At 43.6% G+C, this 12,359-nt stretch overlaps 1 protein-coding gene across 2 annotated transcripts in view; it reads left to right on the top strand.

The window, feature by feature from the left end:
• Positions 1-12,359, top strand: part of pxdn (peroxidasin) — an 88,986-nt gene that overhangs the window by 34,823 nt on the left and 41,804 nt on the right. Inside the window, exons 4-5 of one of the 2 annotated variants that reach the window (XM_021584563.3) lie at positions 7,256-7,327; positions 11,037-11,108. In XM_021584563.3, the coding sequence (XP_021440238.3) occupies positions 7,256-7,327; positions 11,037-11,108 (144 nt within the window). The remainder of the gene's footprint in view (positions 1-7,255; positions 7,328-11,036; positions 11,109-12,359) is intronic. The other variant, XM_021584564.3, reaches the window with a different exon arrangement.

The following is a 12,359-nucleotide window of genomic DNA, read 5'->3' as shown; positions in this document are numbered from 1 at the left end:
CAGCGGGGTGGAGATGTTGTTACCTACCCTCACCACCTGGGGGCTGTCCGTCAGGATGTCCAGGACCCAGTTGCACAGGGCGTGGTCGAGACCCAGGGTCTTGAGCTTAATGACGAGTTTGAAGGGTACTATGGTGTTAAATACTGAGCTGTAATCGATGAACAGCATTCTTACATAGGTATTCCTCTTGTCCAGATGGGTTAGGGCAGTGTGCAGTGTGATGGCGATTGCGTCGTCTGTAGACCTATTGGGGTGGTAAGCAAATTGGAGTGGGTCTAGGGTGTCAGGTAGGGTGGAGGTGATATGGTCCTTGACTAGTCTCTCAAAACACTTCATGATTACGGAAGTGAGTCTCTTGAAGCATGTGGGAACAGCAGACTGGGATAAGGTTTGATTGAATAGATCCGTAAACACACCAGCCATCTGGTCTGCGCATGCTCTCAGGACGCGGCCGGGGATGCCGTCTGGGTCTGCAGCCTTGTAAGGATTAACACGTTTAAATGTTTTACTCACATTGGCTGCAGTGAAGGAGAGCCCACAGGTTTTGGTAGTGGGCCGTGTCAGTGGCACTGTATTGTCCTCAAAGCAAGCAAAGAAGTTGTTTAGTCTGTCTGAGAGCAAGACATCGTAGTCCGCGACGGGGCTGGTTTTTCTTTTGTAGTTTGTGATTGACTGTAGACCCTGCCACATACCACTCGTATCTGAGCCGTTGAACTGCGACTCCACTTTGTCTCTATACTGACGCTCAGCTTGTTTGATTGCTTTGCGAAGAGAATAGCTACACTGTTTGCATTCGGTCATGTTGCATTTGCTAATAAACTTGCTCACTGAATCAGCGTATTCATCAATGTTGTTGTTTGACATTATGCGGAACATATCCCAGTCCACTTCATCAAAGCAATCTTGAAGCGTGGAATTCGATTGGTCGGACCAGCGTTGAACAGACTTGAGTGCGGGGGCTTCCTGTTTTAATCTCTGTCTATAGGCTGGGAGCAACAAAATGGAGCTGTGCAGCGACACTCTGCACAGAGCCCAAAATAAGAATAAGGCTGTAACATAACAAAATGTGGGAAAAGTGAAGGGGTCTGAGTACTTTCCGAATGCACGGTATAGTTGATTTTATCCAAACCTAGAGTATGTCTAAAAATGGACTCTCGGTCGATCAATATTATTTTTTTTTCATTTAAACTCAGTTTTTCACAATTCATGACATTTAATCAGAGTAAAAGTTGCCTGTCTTAGGTCAGTTAGGATCACCACTTTATTTTAAGAATGTGAAATGTCAGAATAATAGTAGAGAGAATTATATATTTCAGCTTTTATTTATTTCATCACATTCCCATTGGGTCAGAAGTTTACATACACACAATTAGTATTTGATGGCAATTTTTTTTTTTTACTTGGGTCAAACGTTTCAGGTAGTCTTCCACAAGCTTCCCACAATAAGTTGGGTGAATTTTGTCCCATTCCTTCTGACAGAGCTGGTGTAACTGAGTCAGGTTTGTAGGCCTCCTTGCTCGCACACGCCTTTTCAGTTCTGCCCACATATTTTCTATAGGATTGCGGTCAGAGCTTGTTGATGGCCACTCCAATTCCTTGACTTTGTTGTCCTTAAGCCATTTTGCCACAACTTTGGAAGTATGCTTGGTGTCATTGTAAATTTGGAAGACCCATTTGCGACCAAGATTTAACTGATGTCTTGAGATGTTGCTTCAATATATCAACATCATTTTCCTGCCTCCTGCGGCCATCTATTTTGTGAAGTGCACCAGTCCCTCCTGCAGCAAAGCACCCCCACAACATGATGCTGCCATCCCCGTGCTTCACGGTTGGGATGGTGTTCTTCGGCTTGCAAGCCTCCCCCTTTTCCATAACGATGGTCGTTATGGCCAAACAGTTCTATTTTTGTTTCATCAGACCAGAGGACATTTCTCCAAAAAGTACGATCTTTGTCCCCATGTGCAGTTGCAAACCACAGTCTGGCTTTTTATGGCGGTTTTGGAGCAGTGGCTTCTTTCTTGCTAAGCGGCTTTTCAGGTTATGTCGATATAGGACTCGTTTTACTGTGGATATAGATACTTTTGTGCCTGTTTCCTCCAGCATCTTCACAAGCTCATTTGCTGTTGTTCTGGGATTGATTTGCACTTTTCCCAGGAAAGTACGTTTATCTTTAGGAGACAGAGCGCATCTCCCTCGTGAGCGATATGACGGTTGCGTGGTCCCATGTTGTTTATACTTGCGTATTATTGATTGTACAGATGAACGTGGTACCTTCAGGCCTGATGAACCAGACTTTTGGAGGTCTCCAATTTGTTTTCTGAGGTCTTGGCTGATTTCTTCTGTTTTTCCCATGATGTCAAGCAAAGAGGCACTGCATTTGAAGGTAGGCCTTGAAATACAGCCACAGGTACATCTCCAATTGACTCAAATGATGTCAATTAGCCTATCAGAAGCTTCTTAAGCCATGACTTAATTTTCTGAAATTTTCCAAGCTGTTTAAAGGCCCAGTCAACTTAGTGTATGTAAACTTCTGACCCACTGGAATTGTGATACAGTGAATTATAAGTTAAATAGTCTGTCTGTAAACAATTGTTGGAAAAATTACTTGTGTCATGCACAAAGTAGATGTCCTAAACAACTTGCCAAAACTATAGTTTGTTAACGAGACATTTGTGGAGTGGTTGAAAAAACTAGTTTTAATGACTCCAACCTAAGTGTATGAGACATTTCCAACTTCAACTGTATATATTATAATTATCAAATGGCAAATCTTATCATCTTTGTTAGTCACTCTCATTATAACCCCAGCACCCGTCAGATGTGGTGGAAGCAATGTCTGTGTTTACATTCACATGCGGCAAGTATATCTGAAATGTCTGTCTCCCTAGTCTCTCCACCTACTCAGTCTCATCTTCCCCTCCATTAACCTTCTCATCTCCTCCTTTCACCCCTGGGTTAGATAACGCAGACCTTCAGCCCACCAGGCTCACTGTAGGCGTTGGAAGGGTTGAACTGTAAAACACTTTGATTAGATTTTTTTGGGCTGTTCTGTAGATCCCTGTTTTGTCTTTACTAGTAGCTGAATATCATGTGATGGATAAGTTCCTGAGAATAACTTCAGACACACACACACACGCTCACACACACACACACACACACACACACACACACACACACACACACACACACACACACACACACACACACACACGCACACACTTCTCTAAATGCTGTAACTGCAGCATAGTGTGGGTGATTCCCATGGTTGTTTGTCTAGTTTTAATTATAAGGCCCTGTCCCTTTAAAGCAGAGATAATCTGAGGCCAGCACACTGACCATGCCCTTGTGATCAACCCTTTAACCCTTTAACCCTGCACCTCTCACCCTGACATCATAGCCTGGTGGATTGTCCCTTTACCTCCCTTAGGCCCCAGTAAAGCTTCCTCCCTGAGGTCTTTCATGTGCCCTCCACTGTACGACCTGACAGAAAAGTCGGTACATCCCTTTTTTAAGGGTCAGCTTTCCGTCGAAGGGTCTAGTGTTACGGGAATATGGTTTGTGATAATAACTAATGCCAGAAGTCTTTCCTGACCATCTTATGTATTCTAAGTAGCCTTGGCTTTTGCCAGCCGGAATGATTCATAGGAGCAGGAGTCTCTCCTTGTTTCTGTAGTGTGTATTGCTGAGCGATTTGTGCTTTTTGAGGTCGGACTGGTTCGATTGTTAAAAAATAATCACGGTTTTCGATTTCAGTTTAGAATATTTTTGTTTCCATTAAATGCGCTATGCATTATGTGTGTTGAATACTATAACAACACAGAATAAAACCATTAATAAAAGTCCCATGATGGTAGTGACTCTCCATTACTGCTGATCACTTATTAACCATCCTTTATTCACATGACTTTAATAAAATATTTCAGTATTTCAGGATATTACATTTGTTTTATTATTTAATTCCAAGTCATCATCTCATCCCTATAGAGCTGCTGCCTATGCTGTCTGACAAAATCACAATTTTGTAGTTCTTCAAAGTAAATTAGGCATACTTTTATGAATGCCGAACACCAACTATCAATCACTTAGATCATGTATTTTCGGGTTGAGATACACCACGAAGCAACAGCTGCTCTCTGTATATCCTCACACAATTTCGCATTCTAAAAAGAAACACAGACCTGACAAGTAGATGCGCAATGGATTATGGTCATTGTAGTTAATTTCAATGTTTTAGGTGCAAAATGTAGTAGAATTTTGGCTTGTTGGAAACTACAACATCGCACAGTTCAGGATGGGTCTGTTTTATCTCTAGATAAACTGTGCAATGTACCCGTGGAGCTCACAGGAAAAAACAAAAACAAAATGGAATTCAAAAATATTTAACCGACATCGGTCAATTAGTTGTTTGAAAACTGAAAAATAAGTGAAATTACAGTTAATCAATCAGCACTAGTAGTGGGAGGCAGCTTGATGTACAAGAACACCCTCTAGGAAGGACGCTAGTCTACCACAGCACCTTATCCCCAATCTATCTCCTATGTGACCTTTAGGCTATAGCCTAACCAGGGCTCTTGAGTTTCTTCCAAGTCAGGTCACATGGTCAGGAAGCACTCGGGGCCCTACTTATCTGTGATCTAAATCCAAATATCCTGTTGTGGTTTGTTGTGGTTTCTGTTGCTGTTATTTTTGTTGGTGGCGCTCTGATTGAGTTTTACCCTGGCATTGGGTCAGGTTGCATAGTTAGACATTTCATTAGATAGTATGAGATTACGAACCGAGAATACTTTACAGGCCTTGGGTTCTTCTCAGTGTCATTGGCGGTGAGGAATAACATCTCTCTTTGTGTCCCTCGTACAGTTTCACAACACATGTTTGTGGGTGTACAGTTGGACTAAAATGGCGGGTCAGTTGAGTTCTCATTGAACTGTATAAGGACGAGGCCACAGAGGCTTTGGGGTTATTCAAGCAAAAGGCCTCAGTACTCTTCCCCTCGAGAGTCGACCCTACAGCTCCCGACTCCATCCGGTTTCCCACGCAGACCCCACACTTCCAGGCCTCACCACAGTCTCTCTCTCTCTCTCTCTCTCTCTCTCTCTCTCTCTCCCTCTCTCTCTCCCTCTCTCTCTCTCATTCTCTCTCTCTCTCTCCCTCTCTCTCTCTCATTCTCTCTCTCCTCTCTCTCATTCTCTCTCTCCTCTCTCTCTCTCTCTCTCTCTCTCTCTCTCTCTCTCTCTCCCACTCTCCCTCTCTCTCTCTCTCTCTCTCTCTCCCTCTCTCTCTCTCATTCTCTTTCTCTCTCTCTCTCACAGACACACACACAGCATATGTTTTACTGTCTTTGTGGGGACCAAACAACCCCTAAGCCTAAAACTGATGGGGACCTGGGAATTGACCTTTTTTCACTAACCTTGTGGGGACATTTGGGGATTTCCGGTACCCACGAGGATAGCAATACAAGCCCACCCACGCACACGCACGCACGCACGCACGCACGCACACACACACACACACACACACACACACACATATGCTTCTGGGTGTTCGGCTTTAGCTACAGTCAGCCTCAATGTCCTCAGGCTGCCTGTAAACTAACTCTCTGAGTTAAGCTGAACATTCAGACTCTATAGTCTCCCAGCAACAAGTCCACAGTTCTTTGGCTGTGTGAAGCAACATGGTGCTTTCAATTTCACCAATAACAGTAGGTCTACTCAGCTGACGCCTGTTTGACAAGATCAGTGTTCAATATGCCTCAACACCCTTGTTGACATGTAAAGTTTAGTAAGGAAGATATGCTGTCTGGATATCTTTGACATGTCATCCAATGCCTTTCACACTGTCAAGAAATGTCCTTCCTATGTTGATTACGTAAGAGCCCAGACCAGCATCTATTGTACTGTGTATGCGCTAAATGAGAAGCCATGTGTGTGTGTTTGACAGAGAAGATCGCTCCCAGTTCATTCCCCCCAGGATGTTCCCAATCTCCTGTGCTGGCTAACACTCAGCTCAGCCTCCGTCAGCATCAGTGGATGCCTGTCTGTGAGTGCAGTGCATTAGACCGTGCTGTCTTTGATGATCATCACTGTCACATAGGATCAACTGGACAAACATCAGAGAGTGATGAGATATCCCTGATAGAGAAAGCGGAGCTGTGTCTTTTTCCATAGGCCCACATTGCGTCATATTTGCTGAGAGCAAATGGGAATCTCTCATCGACTCGACCCATCGATGTAAAGTAACTGGAGATGAGTAGAAGATGAAAGGGAAGATTGCCCTAAGCCATTGCTATTCTAGTGTCATATCTCTCTCACGTTAAGAGGGAGGGAAAACACAGACATGTCATGTGATGTTTGTCTTTAGATGTAGGTAACCTAGTGGTAGAGCGTTGTGCCAGTAACCCGAAAGGTTGCTGGACCGAATCCCCGAGCTGACAAGGTAAAAAAACATGTCGTTCTGCCTCTGAACAAGGCAGTTAGAACACTGTTCCCCGGTAGGCTGTCATTGTAAATAAGAATTTGTTCTTAAAACTGACTTGCCAAGTTAAATAAAGGTTACATTTAAAAATGTTCTGGAACGTCATAGTGATGCTATACAGCATTACATTACTTGAGACATGGTGCTCTTTTGTGAAAGTCTTCGCAGAACTCTGAGGGACCCCACCAACCCTCTGTCATATATTCTATTTTTTCAGAATGTATGTATATATATATTTTACATTATGATTTGTCAACTTTTTGTACATGTATGTTATGCAAGTTATGCTGTTTTTCTCTCTGTCCCTAATGATCAACCAATCATGCAGTGATATAGCTAATATTCATTTATTGTGATACCTGAGTGGATGGACATTCTCACTGTCAAAAATACTATTTCAAAACATTGATCCCATGAAGTTGGTTTTATGATAGCTCCTTTCGTACAGTAACTGGGCCATTCAACTAAGCCGTTCTTTCATTGTCAGAATCAGAATCCCAGAGTACATTTGGGCATATCCAGAATTTGACTTGGTGATGTTGATGCTGCTGGAAATAAGCAACATACAGAAACTGAGGAATTTACACAAAGTGTACATACATTTATGACAAAAAAAAAAGATAAGTTGACATAGAACTGTAGAATACGAGCAGATTTACAGTGAGAAATGTATAATTTACAGTATAAATAATATATGGAAATGCGGAAGTAGGGACTTGTGTTAGGTGCTAGAGAGAATTCATTTGTGTTTTTGACTAATATTACTGATTATTTCTCCTTTCAGCTATTTGTACAAGAACGAAATCCAATCAATTGACAGACAAGCATTTAAGGGACTTGTCTCTCTAGAGCAACTGTAAGTGACCAGCTACTCATCCTCCTCTTCCTCCTATTCACCCTCTTTCCTCCCCTTCGCCCTCTGCACCTTCATATCTGATTGCCCGTCTGTCCGGACCCCCCAACCCACGGTGTCATGCCGCCACTATGCATGCCATGTGTGCACCCGCCAATTGTATGTGGCGCTGACACCCTGCATGAGTAGCATGCCTCGTTGCCACGACAACAGACGTGCGTTACCTGATCCTCGTGTGTAAAAATACAGCACGAGATGCCCTGCCCTGCCCTGCCCTGCCCACTCTCTACTGTAGCTAAGCAGATGCAGACTCGAGCAGGCCTCAGCTTCCCATGTCCCATGTACTTCCCAGACTACAGCTCCAGCTCCTGCTTGCCGCATGCCATGCTGCACAGCTTGCCCTTCACTGTGGGCCCCATTCAAACTTGAGATAAGTGCGCTTAGCGTGGACTTAAGTCAATAACTTACCGTAAGTTCATGTTAAATCAACATACCTCAAGCCTGAAAAGGGCCCAGTGTGTCTGACTTCCTCCCCGGAGTCACACTACTGTACTGTACGCTGACTGCTTGTCTCCCCCTTGACCTTACTTGTCATTGTCCATCTAGTTGTGTTATGCGCTAGTTCTGTTGTTTCATAGAGGGCCCCCTACGCATTTCCCAAGCAGAGTGATAGAGGTCACCATGTGCCTATTGCATGGGCTTATTATGTCTACGAGACATACCTTCAGTATCGGTATGAGAAAGGATGCCTCAAATCTGTATAAATGTCCATGTGACCTTAAGCTATCAATGTGATGTCTACATTTCTAACATCTTTTCCCAATTGCATGTTGTCTCAATGACTTGAATATGTTCAAATCATCCCAGAAATTAGATTCATTTCAGATTTTTGTTCTGTTTGTTGATGTAACGGTTTTATTGTGTTTGGTAAATGTTGAGTGTGTGTTGGAGACCAAGGCTGATACAGAACCTACAACAAAGCAAGCTGTCCACGCCGAGTAGCAAATTGTGTTTAAACCACCAATGCCATGAACTGAAATGGCCTTCTTTTAGTAAGCCAATAGTTAAACAATTCTTTCAACAAGAAATTATTTTGTAATGCAACTGTTGCCAAATGTTGAGTTTAGTGAGATTGTTATTGCTGGTTAACCCTAACCCTTCTGGGAAAATATATATCGCAAACCATGGGGCTTCATATGTCAATGGAAGACAATTAAACGGACATCATTTAATAAGGGGTGGATACTGAACACAATATTTGGGAAGTCATGACAGTGTCCTCCATGAAGGCATTTTCTTCTCTGAACTACCCCCAAACAAAAATGTCTGACATGCATCTTCCTCCTCACAGCCAATTCGGGTGGTTGAACCTAGGAGGCCTTGTGGCTGTTTGTCCCTGCATAACGACATGCATGCACACTGAACAAATGGCTATTCATTAAGCGAAACCAAATCAAAGTCCAGGCTCTTTGCCCTGCAGCTGGTTTGAGTTTTGATACAGTAATGAAGGATTTTATGTGTGGGTGACAAGTTCTGAGCCAGAGTTGCATTCACTTTAATGGCCGTCTGCTATTCTGTTGGGCTACAACTATGCTATGCAAGCTGTATGTTGGAGTTGGGGGGATTAACATTTCTTTAAAGTACTGCCAGTCTTGTATTTAATATCCCATGCTCCCCTGCTATTTAAATGAGAGAATTTCCCAAGCATGTTGGCTCGCTTGTTGTCGACCATATTCAATTCACAAACGGGCTACCTGTGGCCAAATATGAATTTAACGCCAGAGCAACTACAGAACATAAGCAATGTATATTTTATTAGAACATGTACACAAAGCATGTTTCTGCCCCTCTCTAACATATGTAAACAATAGTTCCTTTTCACAATAAATCTCAATTTGGTGCTTAAAATGTCTTATTACGGGCCTCCGTAATGCATCGCAGTGCAAGAGGCGTCCCTAAAGAACTGGGTTCGATCCCAGGCTGTATCACAACCGGCCGTGATCGAGAGTCCCATAGGACGGCGCACAATTGGCCCAGCGTCGTCCGGGTTAGGGGAGGGTTTGGAGGGGTGGGGGGAGGGCTTTACTTGGCTCATCGCGCTCTAGTGACTCCTTGAGGCTGACCTCGCTCGTCAGTGGAACGGTGTTTCCTCTGACACATTGGTTTCGGAGGACTTGACCTTCGCCTCCCGAGCCCGTTGGGGAGTTGCAGCGATCAGTCAAGATTGAAATTGGGGAGAAAAAGGGGCAAAAAAAAACCTCTTATTACACTTTGTTCTATTGCCCTGTTTACTGGCATAAAATGTGCTTTAATTGTAATTGTGAGGTAAAATAAATCAACGGGCTTATGGCTCACATACATCAATTAAAGGATATAAGGCTAGTCTGTTGCCAAGTTCACTGTTAGTTGTTGCCAAGGGGTGACAACAAAATCAATATTATCTCCCCCCCTCCCCCTCTCTCTCACTCGCTCTCTCTGTCTCTCTCGCTCTCTCTCTCTCTCTCTCTCTCTCTCTCTCTCTCTCTGTCGCTCTCTCTCTCGATCTCTCTGTCTCTCTCTCTGTCTCTCTCCTCTCTCTCTCTCGCTCTCTCTGTCTCTCTCTCTCTCTCTCTCGATCTCTCTGTCTCTCTCTCTGTCTCTCTCTCCTCTCTCTCTCTCTGTCTCTCTCTCTCTCTCTCTCGCTCTCTCTGTCTCTCTCTCCTCTCTCTCTCTCTCTCTTGATCTCTCTGTCTCTCTCTCTCTCTCTCTCGCTCTCTGTCTCTCTCTCTCTGTCTCTCTCCTCTCTCTCTCTCGCTCTCTCTGTCTCTCTCTCCTCTCTCTCTCTCTCTCTCTCTCTCTCTCTCTCTCTCCCTCTCTCCCTCTCTCTGTCCCTCTCCATTTCTCCCCAACCCTCTCTCAGACATGAAATACGGCTGTCTGTGTAATTCCTCTTGGCTGTTCAATGTTCTGTTGTCTTTGGACATCCTCTGGCCTACCTTAACGTCCTCTACACTCTGATGAGGGAAGAACTCAATTTTTCAGACAACACCCTACATCTATCTCTTTTTTTTAAAGTCAAAAGTCTTAAATGCATTCATAGTGTAGTAAATGGATGCTGTGCTATATCCACTGTTGCTCGAGATTAACAGTTTTTTTTCCTTCTGATTCGTGCAACTTTGCTTAACCTTTGCTTGCTTTGACTGTTGCTTTGTCTGTTCAATAAACAAACATGTTACGGAACCTAACAATTACTGTACAGTGAGTAATTGGTTTGCAAATGTCATTGTCCTAGCCTTACTGTATGTTTATTACCATTAGTTCTGAGTTTTGTCTGGTATCTGGTATCAATCATAGTTGCATTCCATTGAACAACTGTCTGTGCCCGCAGATGGGCCATTCCATCAGAAAGTTAGCCTATAGGGATAGAATTCACAGACGCTCAATATTAACTGTCTGGTAGGGATACATATAGGCCTAGTGCAAATACCTTCTCGTCTGAATTATGATTTAAAGTATCCCTGAAAATGCAGGATTGTATTTTAACAGGTTACGTAATGGACAGGTTAAGGGGTTCTTGGAAGGCATCACAAAACCTATTGGAATGTACTGAAACTGCCAGTTAAAATGTAATTATTTCATTTCTGTGGCCTACTGTGAAAACGTGTCCATCTAGTCTAAATTATCATCCTAATTTGTTGTTACTGTGCTGTGCCGATGCTCTGCACTTTTCCAGGTACCTGCACTTCAACAACATTGAGTCCTTGGAACCAGAATCCTTCACCCAACTCCCAAAGCTTGAACGCCTGTAAGTCCACTATCTCCACTTTTCACCTTTCACTCTATCGTACAATTGCAAGTTACATTCTTACTTTAAAGTACACATTTGTCTAAACGATGGGGCGATGCATCTTTAGCAAACAACTGGACATAACTCTCCAAATGATATAATTGAATGATTTGTTGTGGCATGCACATGCTTGTCTCTACCTGAGCTAACTCATTCCAGAGGGCACTGAGTGCATACCATACTTTACAACGTAAACATTCTGTTAAATAGACTTTAATCCCCATGAAATGGCCTACATGATGCACTGTGAATAGGATGCAGTGTCCGTAACCAACAGAGCCCTAATGTGTTTAGCAGAAAGCTGTACTTACGAGGGGGGGGGGTTCAAAGCAGCACGACCCTTAGATGACCTTTCAATGTTCTGGAGTACCTTCATGTAACAATGGACAGCTAATCTCTACAACACGTCACTTGAGGTCTGTGGGCCATTTTTACAGCTGGTTGCCTGTCTGTCTGGGGTAAATAGCTAGAGAAATGCTATGAGGACAGACTGCACAGGGATAAATGTGCCCAGCGTATGTTTGGCTGTGTTTGTCCAGAACCCTTACTTACTCTCTGTCTGGTGCTCCTCCAAACACTTCAAACTCAGGTTCCTGACATGTGGTCAGGAAAAAATCAGGGCCCTACTCAAAAGAATTTGTAGATGGCCCAAAACCACAACTTCAGGGTTATGTGTGTGTTTCTTATTCACTGACCCATCAGATCTCTATGTGCTATGTATTACAGAAGCTAAGAGCCCAGGTCAGCTAGAGTTATCCTGCAGGGCCAATGAGTCCACTGATAACACCTGTGCCTTTTGTCTGGAGAGATATCAACTCTCCTGACACCTAACATAGGAGGGATCTGAGAGAATTTCACCAGGGAAATAAGGGACCGATATAAAAAAAAAACGTTCTTATTGAGGTAACAGTAGACTCAGTGAACTATGTCAGAACCTTAAGACCCCACGGGAACTGGACTGGACCTTCTACCATGCGGATGGATGGATGGTTTTCACGCTCTCACACCAGATGTGGGAGTGTTGGATCCGATCTGAATTCCTCCTTCAGTGTCCATCTCTCCGTGTTTATGGGCTGCCCCTGGAATCCCGCCACACACGTCCCCAACCCTCCCCAGAAAAGGAGCCGCCTGCACACAGCTGGAAAGGGGAAGAAATTCCCAGATGCATTTATTCTGGAACGTTTGTATGGGAAGATTTCCATGACAACT

Source organism: Oncorhynchus mykiss, chromosome 25 (assembly GCF_057628025.1).
Source record: "Oncorhynchus mykiss isolate SJ-2025 chromosome 25, ASM5762802v1, whole genome shotgun sequence".
In the NCBI taxonomy this organism is placed as follows: Eukaryota; Metazoa; Chordata; class Actinopteri; order Salmoniformes; family Salmonidae; genus Oncorhynchus; species Oncorhynchus mykiss.
Note: the sequence above shows the minus strand (reverse complement) of the source record. Positions and strands in the feature narration are given on the sequence as shown.